Consider the following 26,003-nt stretch of genomic DNA (forward strand, 5'->3'; position numbering starts at 1 on the left):
GAAAAACGTACTCTTTGACGGATAAATAGAAAAACGAGCAAGTTTAACTTTTGCGCTAGAAGCTAGAGTACTAAAAGCTCTTAGAAATGAAACACGGATGACAAACTAGAGAAGAAAAAAGATGTCGATAACTCAAAAGTTAAAATAAAGTTAAATAGCCTCTAAAATTGCCTTCAAATACTACATTCTTCATGTTAGCTTTAATTCGTAAAACATGTGCTCCATCCATCTTAATGGTGAATTTCAGAGCGAAATATCGCATTTAGGTCATGGAATTCTTATCTAACTATAGAATATACTATAAGAAAGCTATTTAGATAGAAAAATCATGAAAATGAAAAAAGCCAAAATTTCCAAAATTCTCGTTTTTTTCCCAAAAAAGCCGGCTTTTTATGTGAAAAAAAACCATCGATTCAAAAAAGCCGGCTTTTTTGCATCTCTACCTACACGTATTTTCAAAATGTACCTGTTGCAAATACGTATAATTCAAATTGTACATGTGAAAATATGAGACAAGTACAACAATAACCACACGTTTTGATAAGAAGTGGAGTGGTAACCAAGTTGGCTTAGTATCGCTTAATATCCTTAGTTGACGTAAAGAGAATCACTTTCTTCAAAATTTGTACTTTTGTCTTGTCTTTTTTATTGATGTTTTAATTATGCTGAGTCACTTGGCCTTTTCATGGATATGGCTATACTTTAATTCTTAAAAAGAGTTTGTCAATTGAGCTTGATGTTCTGACTGCCAACGCACCTAAATTATATGAAGAGTGTCTCCTCCTTTCGTTAATATAATGAAATACGACCGTCAGAGGTGCTCTGAATATGGACACTAGATTGTCCAAGCACAACAGGAAGTAATGGTATAAACTATGTGGTCTGAGCAAAAGAACATCGACTTTGGTTGAGAAAGTGTGTGTCTGTTCTGATAACGGACAGGGTAGCGTAGTGGTTAACGCATCGGCACGGTACGCCGAAGATTCGAGTCCCGGTCCAGTCATACACTTTTTCACTCTTTGTGCATCTGAATTAGTTTGCTTAGCTCTTTGTGTTAAATTTTGTTACTTTCAAGTAGTATGTGCGTTACAGTTAGGTTTACTTGCTCACTGTTAGAGGTATGTGTTTACTGCTAAACGTATGTGCTTCACACTTCCAACTATGCATCACGTTTAGAAATCAAATAACAATATATACGTATACAACCTGCTGCTTAACAGGGTAAATTGTTATATACAGTGCATAAATAATAAATAAATACAATAAAAACTATCGACTGGATCACATTGGCAACGAACAACATAGTTTTTAAGCCATCAAATTCCATTTTTCTCGATTTTTCTCTGATGCCCTTAAGCATACTATTTTGTTCTTTTTTTTTTCGTCTATTAAGATTTGTCTTAATTTTGGACAATATTGTAGTTTAAAAAAAATATTTAATAATAAAGATTAAAATTTTGGGCTATATCTCATTGGCCATACTGTATACTTTAGTCTTTCTAGTGTTAATGAAAAACTTTATTAGTACATATTTGACTATCAGTTTCATTTTTAGCTTTTAAAAAATCGTTTTCATCGATATCCTCGAAAACTACGTATGAGAATTTAGACTCGTCCATATGATTTTATTCAGCAGTATGGGAGCTTCCAATTGGTAGCTTTCTCATCTGTGGACGAGTTTCTTTTTCCTCAGTAAGCGCTACTCAACATGGGTATTCTGCCATTATCGGCAGGTCACTTGCTGCAACTGAGAAGCTTGCATGCTCCACGGTTTTCCGCTAACCTCTTTGTCTTCACGTACGATTTTTCTTTGATATCGTCCATTAATTGTAGTTTCCTTCGCCCCCTCCCTGTTTTTCCTGCCGCATTACCATCTGAAACGTCTCTCATGATACAGTTCCTTCTTAGCCAATGTCCTAAATAGTTTCTCTTCCTCTTCTTAATAATATCTAAATTGTTCTTTTTCACCCCACCGTATCGGACACCCCCCCTCATTCGTTTTCCGCTCGGCATTCTACTCCACACCCACATTCTGAAAGCTTCCAGTCATTTTTCATCATTTTTGCTTAATGTCCATGTTTCTGAACCGTACAGAAGAATACTCCACACGCAGCATTTTATGAATCTTTTTCTCAACCCTTTATTCAAGGTCCCACAAGCTAGTATTGTTTTCCTCCTAAAGGCTTCTTTCGTCATTCTTGTCCTTGCTTTTATTTCACCTTCAGACTTCATATCATTACTAATAATACTACCTAGGTATCGAGAACTAGTCACATGATCTATTTTCTCCCCTCCTACTTCTATATTTGGCACCGACCCCTTCGTTTCAATCACCATGGCTTTTGTCTTGCTAACATTTATTTTCATCCCATATTCTTCACAGCCCTTCTTCAAGTTTTCTAACATCATCTTGATTTTCTCTTCAATATTGTACACAACGGTATTAATATTGAAGAATTAAAGTGTTTTTGTTGGCTACATTTCGAAAAAAAATAATAAAAATAAGATAGAACTCTCTCTCTCTTTCAGTTTAACGACCCACAATTATGCCCTTTAGGCTAAGAGAGACGAATGATTAAGACAAGTGAATGATAATGGAAGAATTGGTGGAATGAGAATGTGGTAGGAAACAGAAGAACCCAAAGAAAACACACGGGCACGATGTTATCTACGACAAACTCATTTGGCCGGGGATCGAACCTGGGACCCGAAACATCAGAGTTAAGCGCTCTTCCACTGAGCCACTGTGCCCCCCTAAATATTAAAAGGAAACTGAAAAACTAAATCATAACTGGTTTTGTGACAAGAGACCACAATTGCTTAGTGATAGATAGCATATTGGAGGCCTCAATGGTTTTCGTGATTGTCTTTGGTATGGTAGACCAGAATTCGATCCTCAGAAGCAGTATGTGTGGTTTTCTTGTAATGTTAAATTGAGAAACCACGTCTCATTATAGCTTCGTGTTGGAAAGGGACGTTAAACTCCAAACAAGCACAAGAAAGAAAAAAGTGCAGATTTGAGACTATTCCTTGCTGGTTTGTGGTAGACAAATCTCGTGTACTAGTTTTACCAAATATACTCCTGGTATCTCTCATTTTATGATTTCAATGCTTTCATAATTATTATTTGGGTTTATTTTATTCTATCTGTCTTTTAGTCTAAAGACCGTACGTGATGTCGGAATGTTAACATTCGTTCTTCGCGTGTTATGCCGAACCATACCTGTACTTCTTTCGGGTAGTTAGCGCACTCGGGGTTAATATACCATGTGACCCAGATGTCAGTTGACATTAGCAGTTATTAGTCTCTGGTTTGACTAGCATAGTGGCGACTTGACCAGAGCAGTGGTTCTCATAATTCAGTTGATACTATCAGTAATGAGACTCTCGTATGAGGTGAAATTCTCATATGAGCTGGGCTGTTGTTAATTTGATAGTTGCATTTCACTACTACATTAAAAATTAAATTTTGCCAACTGACTTCTACATGGTTCAAGCTTTAATCTTCGATGCGCACTGAGTCCTCAATAGTTTACAGGTCATAAACGCGAGTCATAATCTGTAATAATAATAATAATAATAATAATAATAATAATAATAATAATAATAATAATAATAATAATAATAATATAGACCAGATCTAGGCGTTGGAAGCCGTATTTTCGATTTTCATATCAAGGGAAGTTGCACGTTTTTCGCGGTTACTAAGAACACTATGTATGCAACCCTCATTACACATTTGGTTTACGGATTAACATAAGAGCAAGAATAAATGCGCGAACAATAGACTTCCTCTCTTTCGTCCGATTCTGAATTAAGACCCGACAAGATAGGTTCTTACAGCTACTAAAACAGCTTACACATTCTTATTTTGTTGTTGATATTTTGCTTTTTCTTTAAAAGAAGTAGTCCAAAATCTTTCTGATCTTGCCTTAAATAAGTATGTGTGGACAGAACTCAGAAACTTGGAATTCACTTCTGTGCATGCAGTAGTTGATTTAAAACTTAGAATAATCAAAATTGTGTTAGATACTTCTTTTTAAGTTTCGAGTGTCACTAGCTTTTTAAATACTCGTAGTAGGAATATTAGAAGAGAGTAATACTTTTTAAAGTTCTTTTTCGTTGACATTTCGGTTTTCACTAAGTTTTTCAATGTCTAGCCATTTTCAAACGGCGTGCGCGACGAAACCATCGGTGGGCCGGGAGCAAGTAAGAATGTTTAAACTAATTAATTATTCGTATCTTTATTACATAGACTGCCTTCTACAGTCTAAGTCCAAAGAGTTGAACCTAGATCATTACGTCCCTCGGGTCTGCTTACGAGCGAAATCTATTTTCCCTCTAGTTTGTTAGAGTAACATGCGTATTCTCTAATAGAAATACACCATCCGGACATTGTGTCGAGGTAAATATACAAGTGGCTTGTGGAAAACAATCATAAAATATGACAAAAAAAAAAAAAAAAAAAAGATAAAAGATAAAAGTCAAAAACTGACATATTGTATGATATCAGTTTCTAAGTCCGTGAAGGGTACACCGTCAACAGGACAATAACAGAAACAAACGGAGGAGGCTGATAGTGTTCTTCGTCTAGTGGATAATGTATTGGATTCGCGTATCAATGTTTATTTTAACATTTTTCAGATGTTCCGATTCTGTCTACGAAAACTGATTTTTTTTTCTTTGTTTTATAAAAAAAGCTCTATTTTACAGACAAAGAGCATTCATATTTGAATGTAAGATATCTATAAATATATCAGAGCTATGTAATATAATACATCAGAACATTATATTAAACAAGATCACAACTCCTTCTCTTGTTTCAAGCATTTATTCCGTCGCGAGAGATCCATGTTCGATTCCCGGCGACAGCTTATGTAATTCGGGTTTCACGTTAAGCAGTAGCTCCAAGTCTCGTATAATCTCTGTGTTGAAAGAATAACTCCCAACAAAGCAAAATCTAATGTTTAGTCTTAAACAGAAAGCAATATAGAAAGGTTTTCGTCATCCTAGAAACTAATTCTTTAGTATTTCACGGAAGGCGAATTATTATGTAAGAAAATAAATGGTCGTTAAATTATATCAATACTAATAGAAGTGTCCATTCTGCTTACGGGAATAATAAAGTGTAATAAATGTAAGACCGGAAATTGGAATATTGTAGAAAATGTCTCCCTTTTCAACCTCAGATTCAGAATTTTAGAAAATACTGAATCACATATTTTTAATGAACATATTCTGTACAAACATATTTCAACTTAAGAAAATCCGAATATTGGGCATTTTCTTAATAAAGAAAAATTTGAATATTTTAAAAATATTTTCCTTTTTTCTTTTAGAATCAGGGTTTCCGGAAACTCTGAAACATGCTTTCTCTACTTTCAATTAGGAGTTTATATACCGAATTCCACACCTCTAACTTGGACACCCTTACACGTGTTTGATTGAGCATTTTCTGAATAAATAAAGGGAAATTTGGATATTATGGATATGATCTTGCTACCCTATGGAGCGGAATTGTAAAGAACACTGAAGCACGTATTTCCTTATTTTTAAGTAAGAGTTTACCGAATTTCACACCTCCATCTGAAACGAATCTTTACATTGGGCACTTTGAAAATAAAATACAGTGAAATGAAATGTTTAAGTTTTATGTCCCACGGTTATGCCGGCTAGGCTAAAGGAGACGGTGATGATGAGAGATGAATGCAACGGTGGAATGGATAAAGTGGGAGGAAACGGGAGAACCTCGAGAAAACCCACGGGGATTTGAGACGGACAGAATAAAGAAAGATAAATTTGAATATTATAGAAACGACACCCTTTGAAGCAAATTTTCGAAAAAGCTGCAAAATGTATTTCCATGTTTTTAATCAAGTCTATATGCCGAATTTCATTTCTCAAATTCAGGGATTCGTAAAATATTAATTCTTTGTAAAAAATTTACCCCCTTAGAATACATATTTCAATAAACGTTTCTTACAATATCTTTAATTCGTGACAAAAGTAGTATTCTCTCCAAAATTCAGCTCACGCAGTTATCCAGTATCAATTATATGTATAATTAATACTCTGACAATATGGCTTAACTCCCTTGTCATTTAAAAATGTACAACGGATAGTTTGTTCTTGAGGGTGAGTTTTTTTTAGACATTTTTCTCACAAATTACTAAGTCGATTTTGTTTATACTTCATAAATAAATATTTCATTAATGATTCCATAATGTTACGTAAATCACGTTTATGAGAATAACAGCAAGGGGTTGTTTACTTTTTTACAGTTTTGTGAAATACGACTCAGCCAATTTTGTTGATATGAAAATGTATTTCATGAATAACTCTCATACATGGCGTAAGTCATTTCGTATGGAAAAATCTGCTAGCGGTAGTTTAGTTTTGGGAATTTGTTTTATATATATATAATGAAGATTTCCGAAAACGCCTTAGAATTTTGTTCGTATTTCACAAGAAAATCTTTCATTAATAACTGCAGCACAACATGATTTGTTTAAGGAATTGGAGCGAGAAAATGTAGAGCGCTGGCCCGTAACTTTCATTTTCGTAAGAAATTTTCTCTCTTTATTCCCTAGAGAGAGAACTCCATTGGAGTGAGATCCAGTGACGTATTGTCACGAATCATACCATAACGTATTGTTTACATCAATCAGCAACTTCTACTCTAGCCAATTGAGAACTAATTAACTGCTAGCTGGTATTTACCGACTTGTGGCTCACGCTGTATAATAAAAATATTCTCAGTATATTTCTTGATATAAAGTGAGAAAAGAAAAATAGAGCTGGAAACCTGTACATTATGCAAAAAAAAAAAAAAAAAAAATCTTTGTTTGTATTTTGAACCATTTGTTGCTATCCTACAAATGAAAATGTGTAAGTTAAGTTAAAAATTTATATTTCTTTTTTTTTTTCAGACTGGAAATACAAGTCCAGTGCGAGAATCGTCTCATTTGGTTGACTGTGAGACTCAAACTGAACCTATGGAAATTAGTGAGACCGACACGAGTCCTAACGCGTATTACGCATCCCGACGATTGCAGCTCTCCCTACAAACATTACCCGCAGCTGATTGTGAGGAGTACGAAGGAGACGACGGGCAGACCATGAATGAACAAGTTCCGAAAAGCGTCACTCCAGGCGGAGAAAGCCTTAATGGCAATACTGTTCCTGAAGTGTGCGATACCCATGACGGCTATTGCTCTTGCCCTCAGTGTACACAGTGTGACCCTAATTTGGGCAACTTGGACGACTCAAATAGCAATGTGACCACAGTGCCAGAAAAGGAGGAAATGGACGAGGGAAGCGATGACAACCTCGAGACTTTAGGACGTAAGGTGAATGAGATGCTGAACGTCAACAACCGAAACATCGATGATATTCCTGTAATGGGACTTGGACGAAAGCGCAGTTTGTGTGACGAAGAAGATTTCCCATCCAAAATCATGTCTCCACGATCCGTTCCTGGAGACTACCGCGGGGTTATTGTGTCTAGTGGTAGTGTCGAGGCTGTGAGTGGCGTGAGACGTAACTTAGGACGAGATCCTGGCAGAAAAGGTCTTGGAGACAGTTCAGAAACATTAGATTCCCAAGACTCAAGTCGAATTGGATCAAGCCGGGAAGATTTGTGTGACGGATTTGAGACTTGGTCTGAGGAGGAGGGCTCAGTTGATAGCGACGCTTATGTGCTTCGTAGACGAAGGTAAGAAAACTTTCCTTATTCTCCTATTTATTAAATCTAGTAAGTGCGATGCTCACTTATAAAGAACCAAATAATACTAAAGTAATTACATAATCTATGTTAGATACTTGTACAATAACAATAAACATAAAAAAACAGTAAATAGAAAGCATAATATACATAGTACATAACAGTAGATATGTGTGAAATAACTTTAAAGAAGTAGATGTGCAAATAAGAAAAGAAAAACAAAACAATACAAAATTATTTAAACCAAATATGTCCTTTTTTCTAGTTTCCAAAGCAATGAAAATGCAGATATTCTTTTATATTGAAAATCATTACTGAAATTGATATTAGTACATACGAATAGTAGGTTGGTATTACTATCATCTGGGATTAGTGTTGTAGAAAAGGTCTTTTTCTGTCAAATCTTTTTTCAATAAAAAACGCGGTAGTTTTTCACGTTTTGTTTTTTCAGATTTTGATTTTTTAAGTGCAATAATTCCTTCGTTGCTTTAAGTAGTACGTCCTACTGTATCATTCACAGTACAGTGAAACTGTCTGTGTTGGTTACCATCGGTTTCAATGGAAAGTGGCCAGCGTAGAAAGATGGCCAGTTTACAAAAACTAAATGTATTTTGAAGCGAAATCTATTATAGACTGTAATGTAACAGTTTCTAATAAAATTACTTATTATTGTCTAAATTTTATATAATAAGTTTTTTAGATTTTTGTATAGTAATTTGCGAAACAAGTTTAAATTGGCGTTGCAGTTTATAATTTTATATAGCATTTTCAACAGCAATGAAAATTGAAATTATTTCTTTTACTCTTGTACATGGTCATGAAGTAATAAAAATGAACAATTTTTGTCGAGTGTGTCAGACAAAATGCCCAGGGCTAATAAATCACGAACAGGTGGAGACAAAGAGATGAAACAGAAAGTCAGATAGGGAAATGTCATTGGGTGCATTGAATGGATCGTGCTGTTTTTTCACAAGGCCCCTTATTATAGGATACTGGGAGTCACTCCAAAATTTTAAATGAGAAAGTATGTTATTTGATATATTATTGAAAAGGTTCACAAAACAAACGAATTTGCAGGTTTTTTTGCATTGTTTATGAAACAGACATCATTCAAATGTGTGCTCTTGCACAGTAGTTGTTAATACATGGTACAGGGGAAAGTGCAAATCTAAAGCAGATATAAAATTCAATCAGCCACAGGTGTTCAGTGTGAAAGTGAATTTCGCTAAGTGAAATAGAAACCGATATTGGTTTTTCTTGATCTTTTCAATGGTATATCAACTTTCAACTTAACACTTCCGATTGACTCTCACTGACTCTTATAGAGGTCCTGTGGGACAGGCATCAAGCCCCATTCAATGCGTCCTACGACATTTCGCTTTCTCTCTTTTTGTTTCATCTTCAAACTTCTGTGATTTGTAAGCATTGAATGTTTTATGTGAGTGTGCAAGAACTCGCATTTGAATAGTAACCATTTCATTAACGGTCCTCTACATGATTTTTTTTTCTAGGAATGTTTTTATATTTGTTTTTCCCATGTCTTCTTTTCAGTCATATATCAAATGAAATACCTTCACATTTAAAATATTTCAGAAATCCCCAGTGCTCCATGACAAGGGCTCTATGGAATAAATAGCACAGTCCATTAAGTGCGCCCAATGACATTTTCCTATCTTACTTTTTAAGTCTTCTTTTTATCTTCAGTCATTTGTGATTTATTAGTACTGGACGTGTTATCTGATACACTATATAATATAACAAACTCGTAAGATAATGAAACGGAAACTAGAGGAAAATGAATTATATATATTCAGTATTTTTTCTCTGGTTTCCTTTCCATTCTCTTAAGAGTTTGTTATATACAAAAAATATTCATTTTTAAAAGAACATCCTATGTAATAAATATCAATATTGGTTTGTCATTCTTAAACTATGTTCAAAATTTTGTTACTTTGGCATGGTAATTAGATACAAAACGATACGGCACATTGTATATTTTCCCGCTTCCACTGTGACTGTAGATCTAGATAAAGTTGTCAGCTCCACGAAACTCAAAACATCCATACTGCATCACTTCTCTTAGTAGAGAAACACCATAAGTTGCCCTGTTGTGCATTTAGAAACATCTTCTAAAGTGTGTTGACCAGCAACCAGCGAAACGAGAAAAGAAGTATCATGTTATTTTATTATTATCTTTCATTACTTCCCAACGTTAGTATAACTGAAGTGAAAATATATTTTAAACAATCAATTTTTCATTAAATTGATTACACAAAATATGGCGGGATAAGTTCAAATTTTATTGTTTTCTATTTTGTAAATCAACATTAGAGACTAATCTCAGTACATTTTTTTTTTACCACCATTTTGTTTTCTATTAGTTTTTGTATACATTTTCACATTTTTCTGAAAAAGAAAATTGTTAAAAAAACACCGGAGACTCGTGAAGTTTTTTCTAAAAAAAAAAAAAAAAAAAAAAGTTTCTTGTGTCTGGGGTATGGATATTCTTTGGATGGCGACTTTGGATGGAAAATAATAGTTAAGTTCTACAGTACTCTAGACATTAGAATAATACAATTCTATTTTTAACTCCATATCCAACCTCTCCCTCCCTCCCTCTCTCTCCTCGTATACCTGTGAATTCACACCTGTGGAGGAATTGGTGTAAGATAAAATCTATTATTTTCCCCATTTTATCATATATAATTTATTTGTATATATGACACTTTCTCTTTGAAATTAATGGATAAGATCTATTAAATGTATCCTTGCAGTGTTAAATATACCTTTGAATAATGAGATACATTTAAACGTTCAAGCGTTTGTAGCCTTTTAGTAATATATAGACATCCATTATAGTCAGCCAGTATATACAGGGTGACTGGTAATTCGATGCATTCCTTGCAGGAGGATATTCTACAAGTACTTTCGAGCATTTTCATTTATATGAACCGGAGATCGCAAATCAATAGTCTCTGAGTAATTTTCACATGTGTGATTTCTTTGAAATTTGCCTTCTAACGAGTGGTGCGCAAGAAAGTTTTACCCTGATCCACTTCCGCGTATCTATGTAGGTCATGTGGTAATGTACAGCTCATAACTCTATACCGTTGTTTTGTTATAGGTCCGAACATGAAGTAAGGTATAGTGCTCCAAAATCCATTACTGCACCTGAGAAAGCAGCGTGGCAACATCGCAGAAGTACTTACCCCTAGGAAAGACTGCATGGTTGGGAAGAGGTGGAATGAAGATGGTTGTCGGTGAAGAGAAAACTCGAATTATGACGGATTTCATACCCAGGGTCATGTATCTATCTGGCCAACATTCGAGCAGTGAAAGGATGCATTGTTTTCCAGGAGGCGGACACCTTTTGTCAGCATGTCACGCTCTGGGACTTCACAGAATCCCGCAACACACGTAGCAGTAAGGCATAGTATATCCTGGTAATTGTGGTACCCTTTGCCTGGAAAGCAAGTAATAATACCCTATGCTGATCCCAAATAAAAGTGAAATAAATCACTTTGGTTGCTCAGAGTTGAACACGGACTTCTTTTGGTGGTGGTATGCCATTACGCTGTCATTGGTTTGACTAGGTTTTCCCTGGTTTTCTTCAATCTCACCAGGCGAAGGCCTGGATTGTACCGACCACGGCCAGTTCCTTCCCAAATCCTAGACCCACCGAAACGACCGATGTGACCCCGGAATTGGAGGTCCGAATCCTTTCTTGAGTCATTCCCTTGCATAAATACATAAATAAATATTTTTTTTCACAAGCTTTTGTTAGTGCTACAGTGCTAAATGTGTTGTTTTGTTGTTTATTTCCAAGATTTACGTTTTTACCTTTGTAGAAAGTTTATAACAATAGGTTGTTATTGCAGCAATTTGTTCGGCAATAGTCGTAATTTTATTTGTTATTAAAGCGATGTATTCGATTGCTATTTACTTATTGATGTAAGCGAATGACTCAAGGAAGGGTTCGGATCTCCAACTTTAGGGTCACATCGGTTCTTTAGATAGGTTAGGATTTTGGAAGGAACTGGCCCTGGGTTTCTAGAAGTTACAATCCAGGCCTTCGCCTTGTGAGATTGAAGAAAACCAGGGAAAACCTAGTCAAACCAATGACAGCGTAATGACGTACCACCACCAAAAGAAGTCCGTGTTCAACTCTGAGCGACCAAAGTGATTTATTTCACTTTTATTTGGGATCAGCATAGGGTATTATTACTTGCTTTAAAGGCAAAGGGTACCACATTTACCAGGATATACTATGCCTTACTGCTACGTGTGTTGCGGGATTCTGTGAAGCCCCAGAGCGTGACATGCTGACAAAAGGTGTCCGCCTCCTGGAAAACAATGCATCCTTTCACTGCTCGAATGTTGGCCAGATAGATACATGACCCTGGGTATGAAATCCGTCATAATTCGAGTTTTCCCTTCACCGACAACCATCTTCATTCCACCTCTTCCCAACCATGCAGTCTTTCCTAGGGACTGCTTTCTCAGGTGCAGTAATGGATTTTAGAGCACTACACCTTACTTCATGTTCGGACCTATAACAAAACAACGGTATAGAGTTATGAGCTGTACATTACCACATGACCTACATAGATACGCGGAATTACACATGTTAAAATTTTATCGCTCTACGATATGTGGAAGTGGGTCAGGGTAAAACTTTCTTGCGCACCACTCGTTAGAAGGCAAATTTCAAAGAAATCAAACATGTGAAAATTACTCAGAGACTATTGATTTGCGATCTCCGGTTCATATAAATGAAAATGTTCGAAAGTACTTGTAGAATACCCCCTTGCAAGGAATGCATCGAATTACCAGTCACCCTGTAGACATTTATGAAAAAAATCATAAATTATTTTCTCAAGGATTCAAATTCAAGAGAGAAATTCTTTTGTAAATTTTATTTATTTATTGTAAATACCCAAAGTAGTTCTTGAAAATGAAGCATTTAAGATAAGTTTCATAATCTTTTGAACGTGTAGTACAATAAGGATCACTCCGAAACATGTACTTTTTTGAGTAATAGCAAAACTTAAATCGTTGAGATGATTTGTCGTGTTAAAGTAAGATTTTCGTAACAGAGATTCACCATTGTAACTAGCCGCTTATCTATAGTTTTTCACAACACGAAAGAACAGGAACTCAATAACAATTACAATATAGTACTTTTACCAAAAAGATGAGAAAAACTTTCTGTATTTGAGGAACCTGTTGACTCCTTTAACTTGAACACTAGAGTTAAATACAAAGCAAAACAAAAAGGAGAAGAAAAAGACAAACAAAATAGAGTTGTCCATATGAAACTTGTATATAAGTTTTTCTCGAAAGATCTTTGTTTGGTAAGTGTTTTTTGGACGTAAGTTGGAGGATGACTATTGGAAAATATAAATAGAACTGTATTTCCATAGAGGATCATCCACGGATACACGAGTTTGAATAAGAATAGAATTTAATAGCAAATTTAATTCGTCACATAATACGTTAAGCAAAGATATAAAAATCAATTCAGAGATTATATGAATATTAAGTGCTGAATACTAAAGTTCACTAACTGGATTGTTTATATATATATAATATAATAGATAGATAGATATAGTTGAACCAGGAAATGAATGTAGTAGCTACACCTTTTTCTTGCATCGATTCCCGGCAGGAGCTCATGTGGTTCGGATTTTACGTTAATCAGTAGGTCCCGTCCCATATAGCCTCGCTGCTGAAAGGGACGTTAAACTCAAATTCAACTCCACTCAATTTGTTCTTGCACCAACACTATTGGATGCCGTATAAAACACATACACTGATTGTTCTTGCTAACCAATTGTCGCATGGCAATGAAGAAGAAATTATATGGTTATGTCTATTTATTATGGAAACTTTAATTCAGCACACGACACAGACACCCGGCACTGTTCATCTTCTCTGCTTACTGCTTTTCCTCGCGATAAACCCTCTTCGCTCGGTGAGGACACTTCTCCCCTTCTCCACCTCCTAACGGTCGTCCTTTGGAGTGAAAGTAGGAAACTGCGACTGTTTAAAATAAATTGCATTTCAGTGCCATCTTTGAGCAAAGAGAACACACTATTTTGAAAGGGAAATAAGAAAATACTAACAATCTTGTTTATACAAGATGGGATTAGGTGTCATCTTAGCACTTTTCAGTTTTCTTTTCTCCTTTCACTTATACTTGCGTTTTGGTTTTTGTTTATATTTTATCCTAATACTGTAGTTGAAGGAAACAGGGTTTCCAAAATACGAAAGATTTTTCTCCTTATTGTTAATGATGTAGCTAACATATTCACCCAACTCCATATATTTGTTTCCGGCTTTACTGAGGATAATATCTGCATGCTTATCTCCGTTTTTTAGAACTCTTGTATGGTGCCTATGTAGTCTTCTCAAAGATGTTTATCTTGCCTATGTACGTCCCAAGCTAGAATATGCATCAATTATATAGAACCCTAATGCACAAAAATATGTGGAAAACTTAGAATCAACTCCATCTGAATTTCTGCGTTATTTGTCATGCAAAGATACAGGAAATGTCCTTGATAGGAAAAACATGTTAAACTTTATGAAATTATTTATTTTATTCTCACAAAACAAGAAGAAATATTTATTTTTTGAGAAAAAAATCCACAAGAAGATAGACTAACGCTAACTATGCTATCAGATATTACCTATCCTGTTCCGAAAAGGAAAATGCGCCCACGGCTACCAGCATTTCACGAAACCATCACAGTGTATGAATGTATTTTGGTATATCGCCTATTAGTAGCAGTGCATATTGTCTAAATAATATGACGGGATGTGACCTAGGGGACCTGGCCATCTTTATTCATTTTAAGAAAAGTTGTTTAACAACCGAGAACCAAGCAAATTTCTGCATTTTCTAGTTGCAGTTTATTGCCTGGATGGTTAATAACATTGGCCATTTGCCTGAATGTCGGCAGCTGACAGCTATATGTTAACATCAACGAAATGAGTTCATTTCCTACTTTTGTTTGCTGTCTACAAGGAAATTCTGTTTTTATAATAAGTACTAGTAAAGTTTTTATAATAAAACTGTGGTAGCAGTTTCCTGAACCATTTACGCCTGTTTTCACTTTCCGCCTTGCTTTGTCAAGTCTCAGACGTGCTGCTATAAAATTTGTTTATAATAAGATCAGGTATTTTTTCAATAAATTTGTATCTTATTGGACCTCACAGTGGTATATCACCTAAACATTGTCCGCTGTGTTTGTTTACCTGTCTTCTATCTCAACAATCAGGAAAAAATAGTTATTGTAAATAAGTACTTCCATGATTTCGTTTTTCTGATCATTAAAATTTGACATGTAGCAAAGCTAGCAGCTTGTTCTCTAAGTATGGCTGCTTTGTGTTAAATCAGCTGTATGAGGAAACAAAAACTTCGTTTATATCAGGTCCACATGTAGGTGTTCCCTTCCTTCTTTACACTCATGACTTCAGGGGGACAGTCAAATCAAAAGCAATTAAGAAGGCATGATCTTGGTCATTTTTGATTATTTTAAATTCAGTCATTTTGTCATCTCTTTTGCCCCAGTCATTTCACCTTTAATCATTTGGTGACTTTTCGTCATTCAACGCCATGGTCGATTAACAATTAAGTTTTTTTCAATAAGATTTTCGGAAACGCCCCGCTCGTCGAGACTTCAAAACCTACCCACCTACCAGAGAGGAAGGAACATAGAACAACATCTACATAAACATAAAACTGTTCTAAAATTAAGTCACTTTCCCAAGCCCTATCATCTTAGCTCTACCTAACCCTAATTGGTACCAATAGTTATTATTTAAATCATGCCTTTCATTTAAATTATTTCTCTCAAAATTATCCCTCACATTTAGTGTACCTCTAAATATTCCCTTGTCTATTTTAATTCTTTACATGGAATTCTGTTTCAGCTTCAAACCTGAGTGGTGCCTCTGCACATTAGTATGCCCTTTAAGCTTACACGTTTCAATAAGAAGTCTTACAATAGATATATTGGATGCATGCTTAAAACAGTATGTTGTACGTATAATTTAACAGACGCAAGAAATATTTATGTACGTTTGTACTTCCTAAATTTTATCCATTGATGTATAATTGTAAGCATTATCAACAGGTGTACTTCAATATAAATCAATAAATAAGATAATCCTAAAAATAGTCTTTCCAAAATAAACGAGAATGTGGTCATAAAATAGCTATATGATATTTACATGATATCTATACTTCCTTGATAAAGCTTCCACATTAATGGAATAAGATATTGTCAGATTGTTTGGAAACCAGAGAAAATGAATTCTTAGATATGTTCATAATAATACATACATTGTAATACGCAGATAGAAGTAACAAACGGTGTAGCGGTATTAGGTCTTTGGAAACGCTCGCAGTCATTTAAAAAATTGAATTAAAAACAATAATTTAGTAGATCAGTTTCTACACAGATCTAATACAAAATAGAAAAAATATGTCTTCTAATCATATCCAGATATGTTTTCTAAGTTTCAAAAAGAAAAAAAAACAATAAACAAATGAAAAATAAAGAAAATAATAATACTAAAATTAGAAAAAAAAAACTCAACGTACATGATCTGATTATAATTTTTCATGTTCGACAGGCCACGAATAGGCGCTCTGGGGATAGGTTGTTCACTATTTCTGGAAATTCTTAACGTGTCACGAAATTTTAAGGCCAAAACCTATGTATTTCTGTAAAGTTGTTACGAAATGAAGAAAAAATTAGAATCCGCGGGACTCAACAGTGGATCAGTGGTAGGCCGCTCACTTTGGAGACGATGAGTTACTGTTTATTATTATTATTATTATTATTATTATTATTATTATTATTATTATTATTATTATTATTATTAAGTTCGTCTTGGAAAACGTCTGCCCGTCGCTTTTCTCTGGGTTTTTTCATTTCTTGCAACATTTCTTACTCCCAACTTTTTTTTTTTTTTCATAATAGTTTATTTTCATTAATGGCGTCCTCTTTAACCTATAGGGCATAACTGGAGACTTAAAAACTGAAGATTTTATTTCAGGGAGCTATTTAAGATTGTCGAAGTAAAACTTATGCTATTGTACGTTTTCTCAAAATAACTAAATTAAAATTGAGAGAGCAGCATTCTAGATCTTAGAACGAACTATAGAATATATATTTTATTTATTTTTTCAATATGTTTTATTTACATTATTTATGTTATTTCAGCTTTGCACGTCGACCAATTCCTCGTTGCAAGACCCGACGATCTGTTCAAACTATCGCCTCGGTGTCAACTCTTAGCTCTGAAGGCAATTTGTCTGAGGAAGAGAATGAGGAGAATACCTCTGAATACAGTCACGCTCCATCCAGCCTCCGTTCAACTCTAGAAAGCAACCCTGATCTCATTCATCACATGGAAGCCATTGGCTCTTTGCCTCCGGAAGCCTTGCACGAAAAGATGCAGCAGCTGCGAAATGAGGAGAAGCAACAAGTAAGAATAGTTTCCATTCTTGAGTTGATAGTATAGAGCAATATTGTTTAATTTCAATCACATAAATATTGATACATCAGTTTAATTTTGATTGTTTTATTTCCGATCTTTAGACCATTAGCCTTTATATAACGTGTCAGGGGTTTGTGATTATCAGTAAAGCAATGCAGTAGTAAATACACTCAAACAAAGCAAAAGTTCCATAATATCATATGGTCTAGGGTACATCACTATCAAGGTATTAAACAAAGTAGATCAGTCAGATACGTCCCTTTAACGGTGAGGGGATATATTAGCATTGAAAGATAAAACTTCATGTTCGTAAAAATGCATTCCACTGCTGAGGATGGTAGCCGGGTTTCGATAGACAATTTCCTGACGAAGTGAGTCAATACATCTGGACCGAAGCGAATTCTCATACTGCATTTGAAACCAATGCTCTAGGAGTGTTCGGGCGAAATTTGTGGGTAAAAGACTATTTGAACCGCATGAACTACCTGCACGACTAAGATGTCATACTTCCAGAGGGATTTTCTTCAACGTACTTGAGAATGTTCTGCTGACAAGTAACAGAACATGTGGGTACTGCATAATGGAACTCCTGCATATCAGGGCCATGTAGTAAATCTTTTTGGGGCCAACATTATTCCGAGCTATAGATTAGAAGCAATGGGTGTTTCATATGGGCACGTTCACTCAATCTCATGCCCAGCAACATCTGGTTGTAGAGTTACGTGAAGCAGGCACGTAGCCAGGATTGCCTGAAGGGACGGGTCCGTGACATGAAATACTGTGGTCATCACACCAGGGGCTCGATCATTCTAAACAATTTTACTGGAACATATATTGGTTCGTTTAGCCAGAATTTCGTAATGGGGGAGGGGTGACATGAAATTCTGAAGGCCCAAGAGCTCGATCAATCTAAATTACTTTATTATCAACATATATTGGTTTGTGAGGATATGTTGGTAAGTATTTTAATAAACTATGAAGAAATCTCGAGTAAAATAAATAAATAAATAAATAAAATGTATTGAAAAAGATAATACAATATTTACATCCTTCCTCTGTTTATTTAAATATAACAATTTCCCTTTCATTATGACCTCAACTATTATAAAAAGTACATACTCAATAATGTCTTGTGAAATATTTTGCAATATCTGCGTTCCTTTATACGTGAAAAGCTATGCGTCAATTACTGTGTATAAAAATGGATTTATTAAAAGTATTTACCACCTACTCTCCAGTGACGGTATGTCTTGATCACTGAAAAACCAGAGGCAATATGCCTTAATCACTGAAGAACCAGAGGCGGTATGGCATACCACCGCACACCGTCTCACTTTGACCACTGCATCAATTGTTTCGTGAACGAACACAAGATATAGTTGAATTCGGCATATCAACGAAAAACATAGTGACTGAAAAATGGTGTTTGCAGAAAAAAAAAGAAAAGGGCTTCGCTCCATGTCTAATGTTGAACGTTCTATTTTCCATTTTTACAATCAGAATTAGCGGCCCAAATGCTTTCCCAATGTTAAGTCTATGGGCATCTCATTTTCCAGTGATTATTCCTCAATGGTATGTCCGATTAGACCTGCGACCCCTTACGACACTCAGCACTCGCTCTCGAATCAGCATGTCAAATTTGGTGAAGAATAGTCCAGGCATTTTGGAGGAGTATATACAGAAACGAATACCCTAAGTCAAGTAAAGAGGAGCTTCGCTCCATTTTTTTCTCAACTTTTTAGGTATTCCCAGGTATTCAATTCCATACAGTTGAAGGATATAATAGACTGTTTATTTTATACCACAGTTATTATCTAGTTACTGAAAGGTGGCCTCTGACAGATAGCTGCACATGTTGTAAACAAAACGAGAGAGAGGATTGTTCACCAATCACAGCAGTATTCTTTCACGCTGTTGCTAGGCAGTGAGGTCACTTTCCGCGCTGTTACCGGTAGTTGAGACGACTTGTTAAATGTCTTCAATTTGTCGCCAGAGCTGCTATCTCTGTTGCGGAGCCTCTGGTAACAGCGCCTCCAATATTCCGCGGGCTCTACCCAACTGTCAGAAGCCATCTTTCCTTGCACACACAGTAGTGATCTAAACATGTAAATAAATATATATAATCCTAGAAATTTTACATTAGCTCAAAAATTGGGGAAAGAAATCTAGGAGCATTTTCCTTTTCAACCAACACTCTCACTATATAAACTAGCAGCTTTAGCATCATCAGTGTCAAAAAACGTGTTAATAAAAATCAAGGTTTCCTAGATAGAGACAAGTGATGATTTTTTATTGTTCTGTTTACGTATTAATTAGATAGTTACGTGTTAATTACTCGTAACTACGGAGTGCATATTACCAAGAGCTTATATAGTAAATACTGCATATATGCGAATTTAGTTACAATTTTGTGCAAATTTGAAACTAATGAATATTCATAGTAATCAAAACGATATCTGTCCAAAAATGCTAACCAGAGGGCCTTCATTTTTGATATCTTAATGTTTTTAATGTTAATGTCATGGTATAAGACCAGAGGTAAGATTTTCTAATGCAACTTGGTCTCGTGACTTTAGTAGACAAGAATCTGAAGAAGTGATCATTAACGTCGGATATTCGATTCTTGCTCACAGCATATTGTTATTAGTGAATTTACTTCATGTATTTTCATTTTTGTTGATTATGACGCAGTATAGTATTCCGTCACTGTTGTTTTATTTGTACCATCATTCGCAGTTTTATGGGGAACTTTATCCCCATAGTTCACTGGTTGGGATACATCACGAAAGAAAAATAATGAAACGTTGCCGTATTCCTTGGTTTATAATGTAGGTAGTTACTCATGACTCTTGCTTTTGTTAGCATATATTGTTTTATTATTATTATTATTATTATTAAATAATGGAGGGCACGGTGGCCCAGTGGTAGAGCGCTTACTTCTGTTGTGTGGGATTCCGGATTCAGTCCCGGACCAGGTGAGTTTATGGTGGACAACATCTTGTCCGTGGGTTTTCTCGGATTATTCCCATTTCCTCTCCACATTCTAATTCCACGGATCAGGCATGCTTCTATCTTCTTCTATCATCATTCGCTTCCCTTAATTATCCGTCTCTCTAAGCCTAAAGGACATAATTGTGGGACGTTAAACTGAAAGATTTCATTTTTTAAAATATGTTTGTCTGCTTGGCTAATTGTGCAATACTTATCCATTTTGTGTGTCACGACTTCCGATATACAGTACCGCCCAAACAACACTTTAATCCATAAAAATGGAATATGGAGCAAACTAATTTACCAGCGGTCAGCGCTCTATCACTGAACCACAATTGCCCATAACAGGTTGCAGTTTTAAAGTTAGATTTAAAAAAAAAATCGTTCTTATGTCCCTGTAAATAGCACATTATCAGTTTCCGCCTTATGTTGGTTTTCACTTCATATTGCTCTAAACATATTAAACGAAGTATTGTGGTTTCTACTTGCAGAGTTATGATATAATATATTATATATTATTTTGATTATCAGCGTTCTTGTCCTTTATTTCCACAAAACACTATATAATTGTGTGAATTGTATTTAATTTATTTTCTTGTGACTTTGTTTTCTAGAAACCTCCGGAAGTAGTTGGCTCACCACGCAGCTCTGACAGTGAGTCAGATGATGTGAGTGATGTTACTATTGCAACTCAGCTTCCCAAATCCCCGAACTCCGAGAGTATTGTCTGGTAATCATATGAAAAACTCAAATCATGATTATGATACTAATATTAATTATGTTGATTACAAATGTACAGTAGTCTAGTTAGAAGGAATCAACTCTTTTCTTTCTGATTTCAATTCTTCAAACTGTAGTAAGAATAATTCAGTGTTTAGAAAATATCTATTTTGAGTAAAGAGAGAAGAATGATATTGTGTATTAAATATTTGGAACATTCAAAAAGAAAAAAAAAAAGGTGGACATTCCAGGCAAAGTGGTGTACGGACAATCCAGTAAAGTGAACTGTGAATAATAAGAAAAACAGTATATATAGAAATATATATATATATTTTCTGCATGTGATTTGTGTGTAAAACTGTAACCATCGTTCCTTATTAAAGCTCTGTTATGTATGAAAAAAATAAAAGACACATGCCTGTATGTGATGTAAAAAAAAAAATCTTCCGACGTTCGTAGTAGCAGTTGAATTTAGTGTTTGCCTCAGGTATCTTGCTGGAGAAGATATTATTTGTTGTTAAAAGTGTTACTTGTGGGGAGAATTTAGTAAAGTATTTTCACTATCCTAGAGTTAGTGGATACAAATCGATTGCATGCCATTAGATTTTCCGTTTTTCCCCCTTTCTTTTTTATTTTCTGGATGAATATCTTGTTGGAATATGTATATATATAATATATATAAATTTTATCCTATTTTGTCGTGTGTTACTGTGCATATTGCATGCACCACATGTAAACTGCCAATGAAGTTCTTTATAGCTAATTGTTTCTGAAATGAATTTAAGATAATATTGTAGTCAGTATGTATACTGAATTTTCTTTAGTTTATAACATGGGTTATACTGTGGTTGAAATATTGGTTCTATGCGGGATTAACATGCGAACCGCGTTAATGGTGTGCATTTTTGATCGTTGCAGAGAGAAATATGAGACCATTTTCTCGCCACGATATTCTTTTCAAGATATTTAAATAAACGATTTCATACTTCTTTTAAATATAGTGTATAAGATACATTCCGCTGCTTAGATATAATGTATTTATTTAGTTTTGTAATGATTATTTAAAGCTGAAATTGAAAAGACTGTGTCTACTTCGTTAGAATTGAGCGTTGTGATGACTGAGAAACCTGATGGTTATATTTTACATATATTTTTGGTATAATTAAATTAAATAATTCTGTAATTGTAACATATTTATTTGCATCGAAATGACACAGTCCTTTCTCCTCTGCTACACCTTCTTTTTTTTTTTTTTTTTTTTTTTTGGCAGCAATTTCTTCTTGTTTCTATAAATTTCTATTTTTATATTAACCTATTTTTTTGACATGTATATTACTTGTGACAATACATTCCAGGGTTATTTTGTGTTTAATAATGATCTTCTACTAATATATAAAATTTTAAACGAAATATCTGCACTTGTTATATTCCGAAGTTGTACGCGCAATCCTAGTATGCATCACAACTCATAATTATAATGGAATCTAGATACTAAAATATATTTTTCCACATGTTACATGCTGAACTTCACGTAACGTTGGCTTTTAAAAAATAATATCCTAATTAGGTGTAAAAATAAAATTTATGAGCGATCAAATTATTTGTTCTGTATAATAGATTTCTGACTTTTTAAAACTGCATGTAAATCTACTTGAAATAATACATACAACTTAATCATTACCTTGTTTGATATTAGGACGCTAATAATAAAGCATTTACATTTACTTAAATTAACCAATGGATAATTCAATATGAATTCTGAGCTTCCAATAGGGTTGCTACCTTCTTTCAAAATGTTATATTTACCAATCGCTGGAATTTTTTTTTTTCTTATTCTTGTTTGTTTGTTTAAGGGAGTATATATAATTTAAAATTAAATATAATCGACACTCTTTGCATCTTGGTATATACATATATAGTGCCAATAGTGCCTTCAGGCATTCAAACAATACTTGGTTTTCATAAAATGTTCATGCAGGGTTCGTTCGGTAGATTTACATAATGCAATATACATATATATATATATATTCTTTTTTTGTTATTAGAAAATGGTTTTTGAATGTATAAAAGGAAGTATGTCTAGACAGTAGATAGAGCGCTGATTTTGTTTAAAAAGAAGTATCCGGGCACATAGTTAAACAAAATGCTATACAGTTTTCTATTATTCCATAACGTGAATACTGAAAATTGTTTTGTAATTAATCTGTAGTATGTAAATCATAAAAGTTCTCAACAAGGAAATGAAACTAATATTTATAGGACTACTTCTAGATTTTAAGAAATAAAAAGCGAGAAATTTCGAAAATGAATTTCCTTCAGGATTTGTCGAGTTTTTGATGAATATTATTGGAATCGGAATGCGTTACCCTAATACATAGTTTAACAGTTTATTCCCTATGAATTCTTCAAAACTATTTCCCTAATCTTTACCTCGAATATATAAGTATCAAATACCCAATTTCAAGATTAGATAGTATGGTAGTGACCGATCTAATTTTCTTATATTTGTACTAATTTTTCTGGCTAACTTAGTATTACCACCTTGTTTTAAGTCTTGCCATCTATGGTGCTCGGTAGTAAGTTTTAACGGATTTCCTGCAAAAGTAGTCTCTTCTACGCATACGTATAAATAATATTGTCCAAACAGTAACATTTGTACTCTTGCTAATACAAAAACAAATTCCATTTTTTCTTCGTAAACTTATTTTTTTTTTCTTCGAGGAAACTGTTATATTAAATCATTTATATTGTAAAGACACACACACACATATATATACACACCTGTATAAAGCGAAGTAATTTGTGTAAATGTTTTAATATTCTGCGTCGAAAACTAGTTTTTTTTTCTTCTTTCTTAATTGTTAAATTTTGTGAAATAAATTGTCGGGATGTGAATCTTATAAAAGCAGTGAGATGTATGTATTGGAACATTGTTTTACAAGGTTTAGTACTTCATAAATTCAATAACTAAGTTACTGATACCTAATAATTAAGACACAGCCGCGGCTGTTTTATGTACTTATATCAAAAAATACGGAAGATATTGTTTCGTTGTGTTTTCATAAGGTTTGTATATTAGCGCAAAACATGCATGACTAGTTTTAGAGGATAAAAAAATGTTTGCTACTACATTTTGTGTTGTTGTTAGTGAAAGTTACTTTTTCTTTCTTGTTTGACAGTTTTTTTTTTCTGTATTTGTACGTGATGGTGCAGTCATGTGTTCGTTTGTGTTATTTATTATTCATGTTTCGTAAAATGTACTTGTAAGTAGTCTGAATTATTTTTAAGAACAAAAAAAAATATTAAAATGAAATACTTGCGTATTAACTTGTATTATCGAAATAACTTATATTATTTCTAAATACAAGTAAAAGAAAAAAGAAAAAAAAGAAAAAGAAAAGTAGTGAGCGTGCCTGGCCTAAATTTTGGAAAGACTCTGGAGTTGGGTGAAATGTTACGGCACGCAAAAATATGGTAGGTTGTGTACTGAGAGAAGAGAGAGAGATTTTATGCGTATGTATGTGTGTGTATGCGTGTGTATGTGTGACAGATATTCTTGTATTGTTAGATTGTTCATTTTATTTTAACAATTAAATACCATGTTTGCCACTGATGATAAATTGGAATTCTCTGCTTTTCGGTAATTTTTTCTCAGCAGACTATGGAAATTTATTTTTCTTTGAAGGGTTGGGTGAGGAGAAATCATTCCTAAAGGGCTCATTTTTTCATGGATTGACATTCTAACTGTTGTAGACTAAACTTAAAGTGGCGTTACATAATGATATTCATTTAAGGAATAGAAAATCGTACTGTAATTTCTTTCTTGCCGAATATTGTTTTCTTACGTATTCTACAAGACAGAATGAAGCTTTTGGAGTTGAAGAAACTTGAAGCACCTTTTCTGAAATCTGATTGGAACACTGCTCAAAAGAAAACATTTAAAACCTGTGGTACTCAAGAAATATTTGTATCAAATTTCTCTTGTATTTTGTTTTTTTAAGCAATCAGAGAAATGTTAATAAAAGTATCTTCTCAACTAGAAATGCGTAATGTTTTAGTTTCTGCTTAAGTATGGAATTACAGATTTTCAAGTGCTGTGCTTGATTAACAAAAAATTGGTTACTTAACAATAAATCCTCCCGTAGGAAAATTACACACTCTCCATACGTTTCAGAACGACAAACTAATTCCGTCCTCAGTGATAGGGTAACAAGGATAAAAACGGATGAGAAAAAGAAGGTGAAGAGAAAGGAATACATACCACCAATAAATATAATATAAAGGATAGATGCCAAAATACCAGAAGCAGAACACAGTGCGAAAGAATGGGCTGAGTTGAAGGAAGCGCGATGTCTATGTTACGGCACTATTCCCAGATTCAATAAATAAACCAGATTCTATCAATATTACCAATATCCAGATTTAAAGCCGGTTTATATTTATGAATAAAAAATGATTCTTTAATCTCCGGTTGTTTCTTTGTTTTTGCTGAGCCTATCACATTAACCTGCTTTATAATGTACGCGTGTTGTTTTAAGTGAAGCACTAATCCCAACATGCCCTCTTCTTGTGACTTTTTTGATTGTCTAATGCGTTCTTGAATTCGGGCGTTAATATTGCGTTTCGTTTGACCTGTACCGATGACATTTTACTACTTGTACGTGATGAAAATACACTTTTACAAATATTTGAACAATTCAACAATCAGCATCCCAGGTTGAAGTTCACACTTGAGCGTGAATTTGATAACTGTCTTTCATTTTTAGATTTACTGATTACCCGATCACACAATAAATTTATAACAAAAGTATATCGAAAACCTACTTACATTAAGATTATTGTACAAGGCCAATATTTGGGAAAAAATAATCTTTCGTAGGGCTTCTCTTTTTTTGATATTAATTTGTGATCGTCCAAGTGATCTTAATGACAAAATACAGTTTTTATATCAAATAGGACACACACACAAAGTATAAGTTGCGTACGTTACAAAAAGTGGTTTAATCAAACACGCAGATCGGTGCAAGCTCCTAAAACAGTTATTCCCAAAGAAGCA

At 34.2% G+C, this 26,003-nt stretch overlaps 1 protein-coding gene across 4 annotated transcripts in view; it reads left to right on the plus strand.

The window, feature by feature from the left end:
- wnd (Mitogen-activated protein kinase kinase kinase 13 wallenda) overlaps positions 1 to 24,990 on the plus strand; it is a 328,345-nt gene extending 303,355 nt beyond the window's left edge. For all 4 annotated transcript variants that reach the window (XM_081743652.1, XM_081743650.1, XM_081743651.1 and 1 more), the window contains 3 exons: positions 6,930 to 7,714; positions 16,960 to 17,224; positions 20,842 to 24,990. In XM_081743652.1, the coding sequence (XP_081599778.1) occupies positions 6,930 to 7,714; positions 16,960 to 17,224; positions 20,842 to 20,961 (1,170 nt within the window). In that variant the 3' untranslated portion in view covers positions 20,962 to 24,990. The remainder of the gene's footprint in view (positions 1 to 6,929; positions 7,715 to 16,959; positions 17,225 to 20,841) is intronic.
- The last annotated feature ends 1,013 nt before the right edge of the window (positions 24,991 to 26,003 follow it).

Source organism: Thermobia domestica, chromosome 17, assembly GCF_964235325.1.
Source record: "Thermobia domestica chromosome 17, izTheDome1.hap1.1, whole genome shotgun sequence".
NCBI classification, from domain to species: Eukaryota; Metazoa; Arthropoda; class Insecta; order Zygentoma; family Lepismatidae; genus Thermobia; species Thermobia domestica.